This window comes from Condylura cristata, unplaced genomic scaffold (assembly GCF_000260355.1).
Source record: "Condylura cristata isolate star-nosed mole 26May11 unplaced genomic scaffold, ConCri1.0 scaffold00020, whole genome shotgun sequence".
Taxonomy (NCBI): Eukaryota; Metazoa; Chordata; class Mammalia; order Eulipotyphla; family Talpidae; genus Condylura; species Condylura cristata.
Genome location: NW_004567121.1, coordinates 3,545,634 through 3,565,718, shown reverse-complemented (window position 1 = coordinate 3,565,718; position 20,085 = coordinate 3,545,634). Strand labels below are relative to the sequence as shown.

Sequence of the window (20,085 nt, the reverse complement as noted above, 5' to 3'; positions counted from 1 at the left end):
TCACTGCTCTTTGGCCTCTGCTCTCGAGGCCTCCTCAGGGGCATCCCCATCAGACTGGTGGCTGCTCCCACAGATCTTCACCTGGCTTTCCAGTTGGCTGAGACGCTGCTTCACTTTCATCTGGGTGGCACTGTACTCAGCCAGAAGCCGTGCAAACCTGGTCTGCAGGGTGTCCAGGGAAGACTCCAGGTGCTCCACCTTCTCCTCAATGTCCTTGGGGTCTGCCCCAGCCTTCTCCAGGTCCTCATCAATCAGGTTGTCCTTCATCAGGATCTGCCGTCCCTTCTCCTCCAGGGCCTTCTTGGCATCCGGGTATTCGGTGAGCGCCTCCATCAGATCATCCTTGGAAAGGCAGAACAAGTCCGAGTAGCCAATGCTCCTGATGTTGGCCGTCCTGCGGTTCCCGGACTTGCTCCCCTTGATGTTTAAAATGCTGATCTCCCCAAAGTAACTCCCATCACTGAGGACCACAAACTGGGTGATCCCATCGTCGGCCACCACAGCCAGCCTGCCCTCCTTGATGATGTACATCTCCCTACCGATGTCCCCCTTCTTGCAGATATAGTCCCCCGGGCTGAACACCGCGGGCCGCAGCTTCAGTACCAGCTCCACCAGCAGCCCTGCCTCACAGTCCTGGAAGATTCGGACCTTCTTCAGGGTGTCCAGGTGCACATTGATGGCGATCTCGGCTTTCAGCTTATCTGGAAGGTTCTTGAGCACCTCCTTCTCATCCACTGTCTTCCTGTTGGCCCACAGGTAGTCAAACCACCGAATAACCCGTGTCTCCAAGTCCTTGGTCACCTTGCGGAACTGCATATACTGCTTGATGGAATCAATCTTGGCCTGGAACTCTGCCCGAGAGGCATTCATGTTTGAGATCATGGAGCCCACGTTGCCCACAATGGTGGCGAAAATTAGCACACCCACCAGAAAGTCTATGACCACAAAGAGATACTCCCCGTCTTTCACAGGGGGTGGGGTTTCTCCGATAGTGGTCAGGGTCAAGGTGGACCAATAGAAACTATAAATGTACTTCCTGGAGAGGCGCCCATACTCTGGGTTGGAGATATTTGGGTAAACCCAGGAATCTGTCCCAAAACCAATGAACTTGGAAATGGCAAAGTAGATGCAAGCATTCCAGTGGATGATGATGAGGATGTACAAGACCAGGTTCCCAATCCTGAACACATTTGGGTAGTTGGTCCTCGTCTCTGTCCGGTCGAAGAATTCAAAGAGTCGGGCAAACTTCAGCAGCCGGTTGAACCTCAGTTCGGGATAGTTCATGCCCAGCTTTAAATAAGCCAGGTCCGTGGGGGCCAGGGACAGTGCATCCAGCTTGAAGTGCAAGCTGTTTGTGTAATGCTTCCACAGCCTTTCCACATCCTTGACCATCAAGCCTTGCTCGAGGAAGCCTAAAGAAAAAGCCATCATTTGGACATCAATGGGGTAGCCATTTTTTGGCCATGGTCCACAGGAAGATCATTTATCTTGGGACTACACAAGATATATTTATCTATGTAATAGAAACAAATGCAAAAGCCACCCCTACCACTATCACAGGAAATGCATTCTGACATTTTCTTTGCAACGATATTCTATTTTATTCAATTAAAAATATAGATCAATTGGGTAAACTTCAAAGTGAATTTGGCATTTTAGGGTAGTAGGAATAATTGCTAAGTTTTAAACAAAAAAATGGAAGCTCTATTTAAAAAAAAAAAGGCCCTTTAAATTTAGAGATAGATGTTAAAGTGGTTACTATCTGGAATTTGCTTTAAAATACTCCAGCCAGGAAAAAGGGATTGGGGGGGGGGTGTCAGGAAATAGATGAACAAGATTCACAAAATTGGATAACTAGTGAAGTTTGAGGTAAGGATACACAGGAATTCATAGTACTACTCTCTCTCTCTGATATATTTAACATTATGAGATCCAGAACGCAGGCAGGCACCACCAACTCTGGCCTGTCAATTGACTTCACCACTGGAGGGTTCCAGAGCTGCCAGGCTGGCTTGCTCAGAGGAGGTGGTGCCCACCTGCGTTCTGGGTCTCTCTGAACATGCCTGCTCCTCGGGTCTCTCTCCCAATGCATGCCGTGGGCTCAGTGGTCTATGGGGTCAAGAAGTCCCTGGCCCCAGCACACTCACCTGTCCGGGCTCGCACCAGCATATCCAGGGCATAGAGGACATCTGCAGCGTAGTCCAGGACCAGCCAGAGCACCAGGTGCTCAGACTGCAGCTCATCAAAACAGGCCCTAAACCAGTGGGAGAAGGATCAGAACAGGGACCAGTGGGGGCACCAGCTCTGTGCTGCAAACATTGGGTCATTTCCTCCCCCAACAGCTCTGCCTAGGGCTTATAGCAGAGAATCAACCTTCCAGGCCCTCCCTGACTAGGAGAAGAAGCCAGTCAGGCTTTTCTGTGCTGACCCCACTTGCCTTCAGAGGACAGGTGCTCACCTGTGTTTCTATCTTGCAGCTTGCTCAGGAATGAGACCCTCACCTGCCCTCAGAAGAACATAGCCCCAGGTACCCCCCTCCTACAGGGTTACTTGGGAAAGCCCAAGTCTACCCCCCACTTACCCTAGATGAGCAGCATTCTCGTCTTGGGAATTCTTGCCCTCAAATTCCCAAAAGCAGGCTTCCTAGAATAGACCCAAAGCCCCACTCTCCTCACTCCTTACTAGAGTTCACCCCTGCAGTCCCCCATTGCAGCTTGCTTAGGAAAGTTCCAGGGCCTCTGCTTTCTCCCCAGAAGATCAATAGCTTGTTAATGCGTGCCAGAAGTACATGTTGTTTGGGAACTTCCTGAGTCCCAAACCTGCCTTCAGGAAGCAGCAACCCAGATGCATCCCTGTCTTGCAGGCCTGCTCATTTCACTAGCCACTTCCTCTCAGTAGAGGAAGCGCATCTTCCACCTACAGCTTACTTAAGAAGACCCTAAAGTTCCAGAAACCTCTTTATAGATCCAGGTCCCCACTGGTGCTTTGTAGCATCCTGAAGTTCCTCTGTTAGCACCCCCTTGGGACTGGAGAAACTGAGGCATCTGTCCCTGGAGGTGACCTTGAGGTCCAGAAATCTGGGCTCCTGAGTGACTCAGTGCTCTGTCTGGTGGCCTGGCAGTCTCCACTCTCTCCCCACCCCTGGTCCAGCTGGGTCTCAGCCTCCCTACCTGCACACGAGCAGACACCAGTTGTAGAAGACAGGTATGGAAACGATGGTCAGCCAGCGGTAGTACACGTTGCTGGAGGGGTCCACCACCATGGCATCCTTCTTTCTGGAAACATGACAGACATACACAAGCAGGGCAGTGGGCTGGGGCCACTGAGCCCATGGCCTAGCTTAGAGGCGCTGGAGCAATTGCAGACTGAAGCTCAAAGGATGGTTGGCTAAGACAGGACCCCATCACGCTCATGATATAGCAACGGGTGTCCCTGGTGGGGAGACAGGCTGGAGGGCAAGGCAGACTCCAGACTTCACTTCCAGTTCAGCTCCCCCAGATGTCAGAGTTGATTATAAAATTATGCCAATGACCTGTATGTTCACCAGTCCCTGCAGGCTGCTGGGTTGAAAATTTTGCTTGGAAAGGTCACTGGGGGTGGCAGAGAGAATATCAAAGCATCGGGGACAGCTTTGTGAATACGCTCATTTCCTGGAGCTTTCCAGAGCTGAGCTTGGAAATGTTCACCTAAACATGGCTCACTCCTCTGGGTTTCCACAATTGGGGCACAGAGGGAACTGACAAGATCTCAGGAAGCCTGATCCTTCCCTGGGCCAATTCCTTTTCCTCTCTCAATGACCAACAGTGCTGATCTAAGGCTCCCAGTTCCTGGACCCCTGGGGAGCAACAGGCCTGTGCTCACTATTGAATCCCCTCTTTGGGGGCAGCTTCTCTTGGTACTTACTCCTCTTGTTTTTCACAGTTTTTCTTTTCCTCGTCTTCCTTTTTCTCTTTCTCCTCCTTTCTCGTCTCGTCACTGGTTGATGCATGGTGACATTTAGCAATTTTCATGGACTAAGGACACTACCACATGACAGGGTAGACTAGGTGACTTGGAGGAGAGGGCATGCATTGGAAATGTATAATTCCAACACACTGGGATGAAATGAGGTTATTGACTTCATAATTAATTATTACTGTAATCATAATTATGAGGAATTGATTATAATTCCCTGAAGTATGAGGAAAACCATATCACCAAAGTACAGATCTTATGCACTGGAGAATACACAGTACTTCGTCGAATTTTCTATGATTTCCGTGATCCCCTAGGAGGTTGCAAATAACCTGAGACTGGAGGCATTTTGAGCTAACTGGAAATGTAGCCAAATTCATATTTAGGGTAGAGAAGTCATTTGGAGATTTAGAAATCCCGTGTAAAGTTCTTTGTTCTAAAGAGTGTGGCCTGTCAATCATTCTCAAAACTGGGTCAAATACAAATCTGGGCCTCTACAGAACAGCCAGGGAGCTCAAAGGGAAGCCTAGCCGGCAGGGCAGGACTGGCTGTGCTGGGTTCAGAAGAGGGGTCTGCTGCAGATGCATCCATGCCAGACACACACCCAGGCTTGGTGGGCTGTGAGGCTGTCGGTGGGAAGACCCTTCGGCTTTACCTGCAGGAAACCTGCGGGTTCAGGTGTTCTGTCTGCTTCCATTTCCTTACGCTTGTCTGGTAAGGGAGAGGCCCTGTGGCAAACCTTCTCTACTCAGAGTTACCAGAGCCCTGCAGGCAGGCATTGGTGCCCATGGAACAGTCGAGGAAGCCCAGCGGGAAGGTCAAAGACCTCATCTGCGGGTAGGGCACCCACCAGGATCATTCCCAGGCCCGGTGACTCCCCTGTCTTGTCCTAGCGGAAAGCGCGTTCTGAGAACTGTGTCTGCCAATCCAACACCCACTGTACCTAGCACTTCCCAGCAAATCAATCTACAGTGAGCAAGGCATCCGCATGGCATTCTATGGCACTTGTAACAACATTGTGAGAAAATCTGCAAGGATACAGCAACCCGGCCCCTGCGAATCTGCCCGCTCTGCCCTCTTTCCCTGGCCTTCTCTCGTGGACGCTTCCCCTTGCAGCTGTTGCAAGCCCGCTTGTAGCCTTTCTCCGCGGCAGCCATTCTGCCTCAGCCTTCTCTGCGGGACACAGCCCTTCCAGCCTCAGTCTCCGGGCCCAGGTGTGCCCATTTATGCACGCCCACACCATACTGCAGGTGCCACCATCAGACACGTGTGCCCCATGTTCAGCTCCTGCGTCTTTTCTTCTTTCAAGCCGCAGGTGATAGCCACAGAGAAAAGAGGTGTAAAAGCCCAACCATTTCACTTACCCCACAGGGACCTAGTCACAGATCCCAGGATCAGGATATATTGGTCGAAGTCTTTGAGGAAGGGGGTGAAAATATTCTGCCTCTCACACTATTCAGTATTAATGGAGAAGGTATTAAATAATGTTCTAAGTGCATTCTGCATAGTAACACAATTAGTTTTCACACCACACTGGAAGATAACATTCAATTTCTATTTTACAATAGTCAGAAAACCAGTGCACAAAGACATCAGGTATCTTGCCCAAAGTCACAAAGCTCTTAGGTAGTCAAACTGGGATACAAATGTTCTTAACCAGTTCAATATATTAAATACATCTTCTATCTGTCTATCTACCTACCTACCTACCTACCTACCTATCTGGTTGTCAATTCAATTCATATACCTATAGAAACCTTGGAAGGATATTTGCCAAAATGTTAAAAAAAGTTATCCATGATAGTGGGATTCTACCTTTAATGTGAAGTATATTGTGTATGTGTATACTTGAGGGTACTTTTCTATTTTCCAGGTTTTTGAAATGAATGTATGAATAAGAACAAAAAAGTTATTAAACTTGAGAAAAGCAGGACAGTCATCTGTGCTCTGTCCTGGTCAATTGACTGTTTCCCAAAGTTTTTTGCCATTGAAGTCTTAGCACCAAGAAACCAACAGAGGGCGCTGCCCACCAGTTTATCTGACTTCACCTTGCTGGGAGTTAAATCACACCAGGCTCAGCGGGCAGCTTCCTCTGTTTATGGCCTATGGCTAGAGGCCTTGTCTTTTTTTTTTTTTTTTTTTTTTAATTTATTTATTTGTGCATACAGAACTGGGGTACAGGCCAGAGGCTCAGGGGCGGCGAGAGGCTTCACCAGAGACAGAGTGGGGAACAGAACAGGCAGATCGATGAAGTACACTGCTGAGGGGAGCAGCGGGCGGGTCAGGAGAGGTCTGCCACACCATGTGGTCACCTCCGGGGCGGGCGGGAATCGAACTCATGCAGAAGCGGCTTTAGATTCTCAGTGCTGTGCTTTAACCCGCTGCGCCACCAGGGAGGGCCCGGCCTTGTCTTTTTCTCTGATTACCAAACCATTGAGGGCCTAGCAAAGACCCAGCATCATCCAACTACATCCTCAGGCCCACCCAGCACTGCCCCCAAACAACCTTCAGAGAACTGTGAAATGATGTTGGTTTGGCTGGGAATAGTTTGATCAAAGAGGAATTATTTAGGATTCTTGGGTCTAGGTAAAAATGCCAGAATGTCGTGGAAGCATGGGAGGAGTCCATAAAAACTGCTCCCATGTCTTCTTGCCCAGGTGACCCCATTTTGGGACACTCCACAATGTCGTGTCTCAGTCGTTGACTGCAGTATAGATGCATAATGCGAAGCCACTCGAAAAAGTGGCCAAGGTAGGCAGTTCCAACCACCTTATCCCCACATCCTGAGACTGGCCTCAGGGCCAAGAAGCCTAGAGACGCAGGACCTCTGTCCATGGCTCCCAGGGTCCCCAGCTCCCAGGGTTCTTACTCTGACAGTGGGACTCAATATCAGAATTTCAAGGGTGTTTAATATCAGGATGGGTTTTACATCAAGCACCTTTTGCAATAGCTTTTGTTTTTACAGATCAAGTCATTTCACTTTCTTTGATTGCTGGCATTTGGGTCTCTGGACTTGATGTCCAAATATACGTAAACAAAACACAACTATGAATTACAGAGGGAAATAGAAAAAAGTTCTACCAGGGGAACAAAGGGAAATACATGAAAAGCTTTGGCACACTTCTTTTCTAAGTGGAATTCAAGAAATTAGCATTTCCTAATGGTGTCTTGGTTTTCCCCTAGGCTCCAAGTGAGGCCTCCCTTCCCCGTGTGCCTGTTAGTTTTCATACCGAAGGCTGGAGAACAGTGCACACACAGGTGTATGCTAACATGTGTGTGATTACACATGCACACATGCTTCCACCTTGGCCATTTGGGTAGCACTTGCCAGAATCATACATCAACCTGATCTGCCGTGTGGTGCTAAGAATTCATCACAGCAGGTCACCCTTTCAAGAGGCAATTCTCTAGAAACATTTAAATCTCTTTCCACTGTCTTGATTATACCCTCCAAATTGGTCCAAATTGACCTTAAGACAAGGGCATTTCACTGGCACACAGGAGCTTGAGGCTGTAGAATGGAAAGTGCCCTCTCATCTTGAAGAATACCCATGTTCACGAAACTCAGGATTGTACTCTCTTGTATTTAGCAACAGAAGATATTAAAGCTTAACATGTTTATGCCATCCATTCCCTCCACTTTAAAGATAAGAAAAATGTGAGAAAAAAAGAAAAGGATTTGTCCAGAGAAATCATACACACTGGGTTTCTTCTCCCTGTTTGTCCAGGGAGATGGAATTCCAAAGCAAGGCACTAGAATGGTCTATGGAGTCTTGGGAGGATGGAGAGCAGGAATACTTAAGGAGGGACTCACTGGGCTTTCTACAGGGAGGAAGGTGGGGGCCAGAGGGCCAGAGTACTCACTCCTCCCAGTTGTTGCAGGCGTTGGTATTGTCTCTGGCCAGCGGCCAGTCACTGCAGGGAGGCAGAGAGAGCAAGCATGGGAATTTGAACTCAGTTCCATTGCTGGGACCATCTGCCCCAGGTTAGCCAGCTCTGGCCCATGCCCTATCTCCATGGCCTTTCCGCACCATTTGAAGAACAGAGGGTGTTGTTAATGTCGAGAACAAATTTTTTTTTTTTTTTTTTGGTGGCTAGTTAACTCTAGAAAAAGCCTTGGAGGAGGAGAGGATGAACATTTAGCTATATTGAGACTTAGGAATAACTGGGGATTAACCCTGTGAATCCCATCCAGCACCCAGGCCCCAAGTTTCACTCATTTAACCAAGTGTCAGGCAGTGTGCCAGGTGCTCAGAAGGGCACAGAAATGCCTGTATGTTGTGCCTGGCCTGTGATGCTCTCAGGTGAGGCCCTTTATTGCTTCTAGTACCAGAGTGGACAGGCCAGCTGAAGGGACAGCTTGTTAACATCCGCAGAGGTCTGGCTCTTAAGATGCACCTTCTTTCCAAACTCCAGTCACACTAGCTGCTTCTGTTTTTGTGGGGTTAAAATAGACCACAGAGAGAGTCACCCCAGCTGTTAGTCTATCCTTCCCTACCTCAAGTCCCCCCACCCATCTTAAAACTCCTGGGTCTGCCACCCCTGATCTTTGTGAGAATCTGGCAAGAGTGGTTTTTGCCAATTTAAAGCTACATTGCTTAGCTCTCTTGGAGGTCTGCAAGAAAGGGTGCCATCTCCAAGTGCTTGAATGTCAGTGCAAGTTTTTGACAGTTGGTTTAAGAAATTCATCTTCACCTCACAGAGATGGAGGCAGCTTGCCTGTGGTCACTAAAGACTGAAGCCAGTGATGACACGCTAGCCTGACTTACAGAGCTCCCAGAGCCATTTTGGTACTTATGCTAACCCCGCCCAATTCTCCCTGTTCCCACTGAAGATGTGTCTCTATTTGTTTATTTCAGGATTCATTCTGATCATTTGAAAATTCCCAGAGGAATCAAAACCCCATGGAGATTGTGACAGAAACATTAGCCCCTGGGGTGCAGTGACCCATGTTTATTACGCTTCTGTGCCCATATTATCATAAGGCCAACTCCACAAAACTAAGACCAGTTTCTTAAAATACTTTGCTAGGGGAATTTGGTCTTGAAATTTCAATTTTCCTCCCCAGGAAGCCTCCCTGCTTGATCAGTTACCATCCTATACCTTGCATTTATCTGCCCATTCTGAACCTTCTGGTGAGTTACCAGACCTGCCCCTAATAAGACCCTAGTTCAACTCTCTACATCTGTTCATACTGGGAATTGGAAAGTCTCTCACTCATCTTCTTTAGTTCAAGGTTGTGGAGAAAGTGATTTGATCAGTTAAGAAGCCTTTGCTTGCCCCAAAGGAAATGAACCGCTCTGAGTGGCTTGCTAGGAAGAATTTTCTCTCTCTCTCTCTCTCTCTTTCCTTCTCCATCTTCTCTCATTTCGTAGCTGCTTTCCGTCCTTCTGGCTCAGCAGCAGCAGCAGCATGGAGCTTTGCAACCCGGGAACCCCTCACTTGGGATGTCTGCCTGAGAACCTAGGACCCTTCCACATCCCCTGGCCAGCTCCCAGGCCCTCCATGGTCCCTTTCCCAAACCTGAGCACCAGTACCCCACTCTCGTGTGACGTGTGCCAGGCAGTACTGCTCCAGCTGGGCTTTGCATCTCAGCCAGCACGGCCCAGCCCTCTTCCTAGAGGAGAAGGCTAAACACGGGTCTCCTAAAGTGGCCACTTGCAAGGCATTTTCTTGGATTCTCCTATTTTATCTTAAATATGCTAGTACATTTTTGCAATCTACTGCATTATATATAATAAAAATAGTCCCTAAGCCCTGCATAAATGCAGAAGTAAACTGAAACTCCGCAAAATCAGTCCTTTTCTCATGAGGCTCATGAACTTCACTCCCTGGGGTCTCTCCTGTGCCCATTTGAGATGCCCACACCTAAGACCTTTGGCTTATTTGATGCAAAATCAGATGGCGTTTTCTCTAGGGACCATCTATTCTGCAAAAGTCATGCTTACCTTCTCTTTACATCTTACCTTCTCTTTACATCTCTATACACCTTGGCTCTGCTAGAGAATTCAGTCAAAAGAAATGTTCAAGCTTTTTTTTTTTTTTCCCAGAAAGTAGGTTCTGAGCAAGAGTCCACCTGCCGATGCTGGGAGGAGGTCAGTTTCCCTCCACACCCTCCCCTCCAACTACCCCCTTGTTCCCAAAAGACTCCTCCTCCAGCACAACTGATTCTCCCTGTGGTGCCTCCCCGCTGACCATCACGGGGAGATGGTCAAGAGTGAGAGCAGGGGAGGCAGCAGCTCCGTGTGGCCTGGGTCCGTCCAGCACCTGCAGAATTTCCTGCCTGTCCAGCCCAGGTAGCACCAGCCACAAGGCCCCAGTCAGGTGGTGGGCCCTGCAGGAGGGTGTTCAGAGCTCAGTCTGCAGACCCCTTTCCCAACATGCTCCCCATCTCCCTTTTCCCCACCTTTTCTCCCCCACAATTGTGCTTACCCTGGTCAGGAACATGGATAGCTCCCCTTGAAAATTCTGACCGAGTTTAACTGAGGCTAAATGATTAAATTGGTCTGGGGCTCTAAAGGCACAAAAGAGGGGGGAAATCACTTGTCTCAGCTTCTCTCTGATACTTGTTTTTCTAGACACACAGTCTGGATCCAGCCTTAGTGGCTAGTGCCGGGCTGAGCTCCAAGGTCGCCTGGAGCCAGGAGAGTGAGAACACAGCGGAGGTGGGTGACCCAAGCGAGGGGCCTTTTGAGTTTAGAATTATCTGAAGAAAGTCTTTTCATACTTGTTCAGGTATCAACAGCCCTATAACTAGCCATGGAGTTTCAACCAAGTCACATTTCTTTGCCTCAGCCCTTTTTTTTCACTCAATAAAAGTTAACTCCTTGGTTCTCAACTCTGTTGCCCCAAAACCTGTATCAACTCATTTCCTTTTTTAACTGGGGAGGTAGCATTGAGTCTATCTCTTAACAAACCAATGCTTGATAAAGATGAATGTTCTTGTCAAAAGCTGATGTCATGGGGTAAGTTTCCTTGAAAGTTACGTAGCAAACTCCATTGCTCAGTAACACAATTTCCAGAACTTCTTTTCTAGAAGAATTCATGCATACTGACCATAGCCATTTATACCCCAAGGCTGCTGGTAGAAAGCCTCTGTTTCATTTAGCAATATATGTAGTGTGCACTCTAAGTTGATGAAGAGGGGCTGGTGATAATGTATTTCTGAGAGCATCGATTTCGGGAGGGGCTTGCAGAAGCTCTGAGTAGGACAGGTCAGTGTCAGAATAGGGCAGGACCCTGATCAGAGAGTTTCTTCTCTCGCAGGTCAGAATGAGGGGCCGCAACTTTCTCCCTGTGAGACACTTTCTTCAAGGGACAGCTCGCAAGATTGGAGCTCCAGAATCACCCATGTGGTGGCTCTAAGCTTCACTGAGCAAGCAAGTGGTCCCAACTCTGCCCTGGCGGGTGCAGGGGGCTCTCCTTTCTCTTTGGTTCCTTACCTTCTCTGCCTATCTGGTGGCTCCTGGCTGTCCATGTTTGACCGGCCATTGTTTTCTTGGCTGGACACTTCCTTGAGCTCAGCTTCACGGAAACGCTCCAGAAAAGAGTCCGGTCTCTGGTCCTCGCGGTGTACGTGCCTGGCAGCCCAGGAGCGCAGGGAGATGATGAGGCGTGACAACCTGAAAGCGCCCAGGGGGGCATTGAGGAGGAGTTGGTGGGCCCTGTGCTGGAGGGTGGGGCCAGAGCAGAGGTGACTGGCAGGGTGGGGGTCTCGGGGCACTATGGGCTCAGATTTCACCTCCACTCTGCAGGGCCTAGTACCCATTTCCCCTCTACCAGCTGCTTGGGGGTAGAGGATCTTGACAAGCTACACTGCCTTCATTATGGCTTTGACCCTGACGCCTGAGCTGTGCCCAGGTCATGAGTCTTCAAGAGGGGCAGCCGCAAGCTTTGCTGCTCATCATTCCTGTTGCCCAATGTAGAGTCTTTGCTGTGACTGTGCTGTTTCCAAATGGTGACACAATTTAGAGCAAGGTTTGAGGAAGCAAGCACAATTCAGATTCTTTTCACAACCCTTGTCTTATTGTTTCCTTTACAAACTTTTTGTTTGCCCCCAAAGGCAAGTTATGCAGACATGCCTTGCCCCTCCTCCTGGAGTCAGGTCCTGTCCTGACACCAGACAGTTCACAGCCCCAGAGCTGTGAACTTAGCTGGAGCTTTCCAGGAAAGCTCGTCCCTCAGCCCTGCCACCTGCCTTCCCTGTCTCTGCCAGGGGGGCACAGGAAGAGACACTCAGTTTATCAACCAATTGATCAGTGTCTGGTTTCCCTGCCTTGGCATCTACAACGTGTGCCACTGTCCCCAATAAAGTCAATTCTGAGCCACTGGAATAGTCAGGAATTGTTCCATACTTTGACTCCAATCTTATTCTTCTGACCCTTAGCCCACAGGAATAAATTAAAGCAAGAATACATCCCATTACAGAGGTGCTTACAGCTACTGCTCTAGACTTATATTGAGGTACTGCCAGTCCAACCTCTCCCTGGACACCCCATTCCCTTTGCAGGGGTGGAAGGAGGAGGAAGTAAGGTCATAACCCCCAGCTCCTATCCAGCCATCACGCCCAGAGAAGGACAAGTGCCCCACAACCAGTCACACAAGTCCAAGAACCATCAAGAGTGACTCCAAGATGGAGTTGATGTTTCAATTCAAGATCATATGGTGAAGATCATATGGTACTTGCTGGTGTGTGCCAAGAAGAAGCCAGAAATACTTCCAGCAGGGAAAAAAAGCACAAAGACCATGAACCTCCACGAGAAAATGAGGAGATGGCAGCAGCTTTCCCTACCCCCTCTGAAGAGCCCATTGTCTCCATCTCCACAAGATGGTCTGTTTCTTAGTTTAAAGGGTCCTGCCCAACCACCGAACTCTTAATTTGAGCTGGCCTGGAGGTGTCTCTTCTTTGCAAAGAAGCATTTTAGTAGTAAGAAACAACACTGAAAGACACTTAAATGCCTGACCACAATGGACCAATGAAACTAAAAATGGTAGCATCCTCCATGATGAAAACCATGAACAAATATATTAATTTACAATAATCTTAACTGAAAACTGTAGGGCACGCACATTGTTAAAGAATTAGGTGGATGAAATAATGAGTCTAAGATTTGTGAGCACGTGTCATCAGTGCCTGACAGCCTCACAGAAAACTGGGGTGGGGGTGGGGAGGCTTATTAGATGTATATCTAGGTGAGGCTTGAAAAGATGAAATGACTTCCTCAAGCAGCTGAAGTCGTAGCACAGATGTCATCAGCAGGGACACGGAGCCTAGTTAACTTTCAGGTGGTTTTGTAAGGACCCACTCTATGCAGTCGAAACACGCACTGTGAGGACCTGCAGGGGCTGCCTTGAATATGCCACTGTCGCTCTCTCTGCGCCACTGTCCACCCAGGGCTCATCCACAGCCAGCAGGTCTTTTTTGAAGTTATTTTCTGAACCTTCCCTCGTTGTCTTTCCCACCTCCCCACACCTTTCTCCAATTCTCCAGAATGAAACAAGAATTCCAACATCACATTTTATTAAAGCAATTTCAGAGAAAGGCATTTTTCTTAGACTTTCTGAACTCAGAAACTGTAACCCAAGAGGAAATTACTCACGGATAGATGTCCTCTTCTCCCTCTCTCTCCTTCCAATCTTAGTCCAGAACGCACCCACCATTTCTTCGTGAGACAGAGCTTCCTTCCTCTGCTTCTGCCTCCCCCTTCCTCAGGTGAGACTGAGTCTAGTTACCTGGCAGGCCCTGGGCCAGTGAAGGAGCTTTGCCTGGATCCGGCCAGTCCTCTGGTCTCCATGGCGATCCCGTGCTGCAGTCCTGACACTGTCTCCTCACATGGCCGGTGGGTCCTAGGAAATCAAATATGCAGAAAGCTAAATTGATTTCAAGCTCATCCACTGCCTGGACACACTCAGGAATGAGATGGCCAGCTGCCCTGCTTAATGAGAGCTGCCGCCGCGGATCCTAAACCCAGGGGCTCCCCACTTGAGTCCATGCTCCAGCAAACCCTGATTTGGGGATATATGTGGCCTGTTCTTTGTGGCAAGCCTGACCCAGGACGATAGCTCATGTCCAGCTGCTACCATGGACAAGGTGAGAGGGGGCAAGCCGGCAGGATGTGGCAGCGGTGTGGTGTGGGGGGCCAGTGTCTGCCATTGTGCCACAGCAGCTGTTTGACACAAAGATTCCAGAATGAGGGTCTGGGTACAAACACATCTGTGCACCCTGAGGTCCCCCCTTCTAGGCCAGATCAAGTGGCACCTCCTTCATGAGCCTTCCCTAACCTGTCCTACAGTGTGTGCTGTCGTCACGTGCCCTGTGTTTGCCTATCACCTTCCTGGGAACCCACTGATTAAGAAGGTCCAAATCTTGCATGGAATCAGCCTAACCCTCTGTGCTCTTTTGTACATTGTTCAAATAGGAACCCATTCGCTCTGTGTCCTTTGGTCAAGCCCTAGTCTCTGGGCCCTGCCATGCAGGGGTCACTGAGTTGGTGACCTCTCCTGTGCAATTCAGGGTGAAAAATACAAGCATACATAGGACAACTCAGTGTGAACATCTGGCACATCAGCAGAGACTGCAATTTGTTGAGTTGCCTGGAATAAGGTATGTTATATATGTTGCTGTTCTTTGCAACAAACCCACTGCCTCGTTTTCCTTTTTTGTACAATGAACTAGGGCTGAAGCTTGATCAGCCTGATTAAAAGTCATCCAGGCATCGGCCTTTAGGGATTTACACTTCATTCTGTGAGGCTTGAAGAGCCCAGGCAAGACAAATTAATTCCGTCACATGACCTATTCCAACCTAATCAGCCTTCTTAACAAGGTGGTAACACGGTAGAAGATGCAGGCAAGGATTAGCATAAGGAGGAAGGTGCCCGGTCTCCCTAGTGCGTGATTACAAACCAGACTTCTGAGTCTCAGCCGCTGAGCTGCCAAATCCTTTGTCCAGCATCCCTGCCACCCCTAGCGGGCAGGGAGCTCACTTCCATCCCAAGGCTGTCCTGGCTCTGACCTGCCGCACTCTGGGCATGACCACTTTCTAACAGCCTAGTTGGATTCTTCTGTACTCACAAAAGACCACCCACATCATCCACCTCTCACACTTGAACATATAAAGACCCTGCCAGACACTCCTGCAGCTAGGAAGCTACCACTCCCTTAAACCATTCCATGTTCTACCTACGTAGAATGCGCATTCCCTGGTACCTGGGTCAGTTGCAGGAGGATGTAGCACGGGGACACATGAGCTCATCTCTCCAGTCCAGCAGCAAATGAATGGTGGGTTGGAGCTCTGTCAGGATGTGTGCCCAAAAGACCTGGAGGGGATCCCAAGGAGGCCAGTGTTCTGCACCCCCACCCCACAGGAGCAGTACTGCAGGGAGCACAAGGCACTGACCAGCCAGTCCAGCATTTCTGTCTAGTCTGGTTTCTGTCAATTACACGTGGGAATGTCTTGGGAGCAGGTTTATTTGTATTAGCAGCAGAGAAATCAAGGCCTGTGACACCAGGGCTGGGGGCTGGCCGGGAGGGCAGATCCACGCTGGATTTCAAAGCAGGCCTGCTACGGGAGGCAGACAGAGCTGCTGCCTGTGGCAGAGTGGAAAACCCAGACTCAGGGTTTGAAATCCGACCTTAGCACCCAGTAGCTTGTGTAGTGAACTGGTCCTCTACCTTCCCTGAGTCTACATTTTCTGGTTTTCAAAAAAGGCAATAAAGGAAAACTTGGTGATTTCATATTGATCTAAGAATTGTGCAAATACTCCGGTCCTGAAAGACATAGTTTGCCAGGAAGAATGAGAAACTTCTGTGGTATAAATTTAAGGAACCCAAGAGAATTTTTCTTTCCAATGCATCTCTCTGCTTATTTCTTGATGCCTGAAATTGTGCCAAATCAGTATCTTTCTTCAAGCTGTGGAGTCTTCACTCTTGTTAAGTGATTGGGGATATTTAAATAGCAAATGCAATTAGTTAGTCCTCAGAGAAACTAATCTTACCAAGCAGATGGAATGGGAGATGGGAAGAGAAGGGAAGATCTGAGGTATCATTTTAAGTCCCCAGGGATAGGCAGGAGCTCAAAAAAGGGAAAATCTTTGGGCAATCAATGCAGGAATGGGCTCTAGAACCTTCCAGCAAACTACAGAAATGGAGGAGACTGGCGGTCAGATGCTGTCCTGCCTGGAGCTGGCTGAGGGCCCTTGGTTGAGGACTTGTCAGGGTCTTGGTTCCTACAAATGAGCAGATCAGGCCAGGACAGCCCAGGGCAGCCTTCCCACACCCAGCTCCCATTCTGGGTAGTGATGATGTCTTTGTAGGAAGGAGCTCCATGAAGTCAGTAATGAGCAAGAACAAGGGTGGCCAGTACCATCAATGAGGTGATTATTTTGAAAAACCAGGCAATTTTCAACTTGTAATGCTCAACTTGTTGGTTTATTTATTGAGAGAAACTAATGTCTATAAAGTAAAGTATTTTCCAAGCTTTGGGAGGGAACAGAGTTCCTCATCAGGACCAGAACTGGTAAATAGCTTTGTGCTCTGGAGCACCTGTGTCTTCCTCTGCTCATTTTAGGAAACTGAAAGAAACAGAAATGACCCTTTAGAACAATGGTAGAGGATATGATAACTTTTCTTCCTAAAAGCCCTTGAAAAACTTGTATGAGAAAACCCACTGCCACTGGCCACATGTGACCAAAGACAGTGCTTTTTGCCTTGTGTCCTGGGAAAGCAGCTGAAAGGGTTTCCTTGGGCGATAATTGCTTTGGGCTCCACTCAGTGAGCAGCACAAAGGTTTTCTCTTATAAAATACAAACTCCTATGCCCAAAAGCTCATCTAAAATAGCTACACCTCAGGAGATGGCCTGGGATTTGGGGTGAATTAGTCCAAGCTGCAATTCTCTATAGCAGACTCTGAAGGGTTTTTTCCTACTGCCTTATCTCACAAAGAATGCCAGATAGCTCTTACATCATGGAGTCAACTCCACAGAGCTAAATAGAAAAGGAAAGTTCAAGGCATGTTTATTTCTAGTAATTTCAGGTTATAAACTTTATTTTTTGTTCAAATGAAACATTTTCAGCTTTCCTTATGACTCTTCATTAGGACAATGATCCCAATAACTTGAAAGGAGAAACAGAGACCTGGGTCTTAAATTCGGTGGAAGACCCTGGAGCAGGAATGTCTCAGGGGATAAGGACAGTGTAGTTCCTTCCTGTACGGAACATTCAGCAAAGTGCCACATCAGCAGGCCAGTTTTCAGCACTTTCTAGGTATCATTTAAGATGAATAGTGATGATGATCGAAGGACACACATATGATTTCTCCTAAGAGCTTCCTAAAAGGCCTGGAATTTCCAGACAAAGATCTATGGTTTGTTTAAACACTATTTCCTTTGTTTCCCCAAATTAATGATTTGAAACTTTAAAAATGTAATGTAGAGCAGGTTCCCAATGTTGCTATGCCACAACACTGATGAGGGAAAAAAAGGAAACCAGGTTGGAATCCACTGTTGGTGTGGACTTTGCAGGTCTCCCCATGTCTCTGTGTGTTTTCTCTGGGTAACTGAGGTTTCCTCCCATTCCAAAATGTGCACGTGAGCATCATTGGTGTCACTTGGTTGTCCTCGTCTCAGTGAGTGTGGGTGGGTGCATGATGTTCCCAGCAGAGGAAGGGCATCCCCACCTCACCCCACCCATGTATGGTTAGTTCCCATCTGTACCCTGAGCTACTGGGATAGGCTCTGGCCACTCAAGACTCTGAAATGAATGAACACAAATGCCACTTACTAGGAGATGTACTTTGGATATTTCCCTAGAAGTTTAGTAATGTTATCACCCTCAGAAATATGGTGTGGGAACTTGCCTCTGTGTTGATGAAGGCACCCATCCTTGTATGTCCTGGCTCAATGTAGCAGCTCAAGAACATATCGGTGATGTTACATGAGGACTTACTTGTACATGAACCAGTGTTCTCTGTCTGTCTGACTGTGACATAATCATGACACTATTCAGTACCTATCATGGGGATGTGAAGATTGGGAAATACTCATCACATTTTGGAGCCATCAGAGAGTAGTAAGACAAAAATAACCTAAGTGAGTATTGGAAATTAAATTCCTCTGGTTCATCTCAATTGTCTCATTGAAAATTTAAGAAACACGGCCCTCCCTGGTGGCGCAGCAGGTTAAAGCACAGCACAAAGAAACTTAAGCCACTTCCGCATGAGTTCGATTCACGCCTGCCCCTGAGGTGACCACATGGCGCGGCAGACCTCTCCTGACCCGCCCGCTGCTCCCCTCAGCAGTGTACTTCGTGGATCTGCCTGTTCTGCTCCCCACTCTGTCTCTGGTGAAGCCCCTCGCCGCCCCTGCACCTCTGACCTGTACCCCAGTCTATATGCATAAATAAATAAATCTTTCAAAAAAAAAAGAAAGAAAATTTAAGAAACATAGAAAAGGGATTACATTTGCACCAAAGAGGTACTATTTCCTCACAATGATGTCAACAGCTTGGAAAAGAACGCTTCTTCATTTTTCAGTTGAAGAAACTGAGGCATAGAGAAGCTGAGTCAGTTTTCCAAAGGCTTAGAAACAGGACTCCAGGGTCCAGCTTTCCACACAGCTACCTGGATTGGGTGATTTTGGGTGGGGCTGATGGCTTTGCTGGCACAGGCACAGCCGACTTTGCACAGATCCGCAAGCACAGTATGAACCCTGACCTGTTTCTAGAAGTGAGGGCAGGGCATGTGATTTCTACCACCTCCCCAGGGCCCAGCACACAGCGGGGCACAGGCAGAGTTGGGTACATGTTTGGTATAAACATGGGAAAGTATGGCAGTGTGAGGAAGTCTTCATAGTAGAATTTAATCACTGCATTTGAATCTTCATTTCATTACCTTCTAGAACTTATGTAATTTTTTGAGTCTCACTTTCCACATCTCCCCCATGAGAAAAATAACTATTTCCATATGGGTCATGAGTAGGGTGAGAGAGGGAGCTAGAAGGCATGCTGTGACTGGCTCTGCTCTCCACCATGGGGCTGGCAGCCCCTGAAGCAGTCTTTTCCACAGTCTAGACCTGCTACAGGAATAACCTCTTTCAGCATAAAACGTCCATCATACCTGTTGAAGCCATTTTCAAGGTGGTCAAGATCTGTGTCCTTTGCCCTGACCGTAAGGTGGTTCCTGGAGGAGTGAGAGTACTGGGTGCTAATCTTAGCCATCTTCCTTGTCAATTCATCCCCGAGTTGATTACTGAAACGTAAACATAAGCAGATTTATCAGCAGATGCACTGGTACACATGTCCTTCTGCACTGTCTCTCCCTACCACGTGGATGGTTAGGAATTTCTGAGCGCTCCTTCACTTAAGAACAAACTAGACCTTTTACTCCTTTGTATAAATGCCACTAGCTGAAGAATAGTTTGAAGTTAGTGTGGTCCCAGCAAAAGAATGAACAAATGGTTATGTTGGCATCTGATGCAAGAAAAGTCAAAACTCTTATGATTCTCTGGGATGATGCCATAACCCTCTTGACTCTAGTTTTCTCATTTATTTCTTTTCATATTATAATTTTCCATGCTTTTAGTAGCTCCCTCAAATCCTGATTTAAAGCAAAGCATAAAAAACTAACAAAACTTGACATTCTTAAGATCTTTACAATGTGATGTTAAACCCAATACACAATTAATTTCATTTTATCCTCATAGTAACCTCATCAGATATTTACAAGTTTTATCACCATTAAAATGACTAAATTGAGACTCAGAGACATTAAGGACTTGATCCAATGGGGGGGAAAACCAGCCTATCAGTGGCATGACTCTTTGTGCTAGACATCAGACCATAATCACTTTCCCTGCAGCAACTATTGGATGAACCCTTATGACTGATGAAAAAAGAAAGCTGATGTGAGCACACAGCTGGTGTGATGGATCAAAGTTTGGCCACTTCCGTGATGTCTAATCAAATCCTTCCATACGGAAGATGAGTTCCTGAGGATGCCCTGAACCAGATGAGCATGGGCTCTCTTGAGCAAGCACATGACTTAAGAGTGTCAGGTGTCAGTAGAGTCTACTCCAGAGAAAAGTGATCTCTAGAAATAGCCATTGAGTGACTCACACCAGGCCTAAATTAACTTCACA

General features: G+C 47.8%; 1 protein-coding gene across 1 annotated transcript; it reads right to left on the bottom strand.

Annotated features, from left to right (window-relative positions):
- CNGA3 (cyclic nucleotide gated channel alpha 3) lies at positions 1-19,165 on the bottom strand. The gene is made up of 7 exons (XM_004686146.1): positions 19,065-19,165; positions 13,687-13,800; positions 11,397-11,576; positions 7,765-7,776; positions 3,171-3,275; positions 2,148-2,254; positions 1-1,412 (listed from the first exon to the last, which is right to left on the bottom strand). The coding sequence occupies exons 1-7, from the start codon at positions 19,163-19,165 to the stop codon at positions 1-3; spliced, it is 2,031 nt and encodes a 676-aa protein (XP_004686203.1).
- Positions 19,166-20,085: the final 920 nt, after the last annotated feature.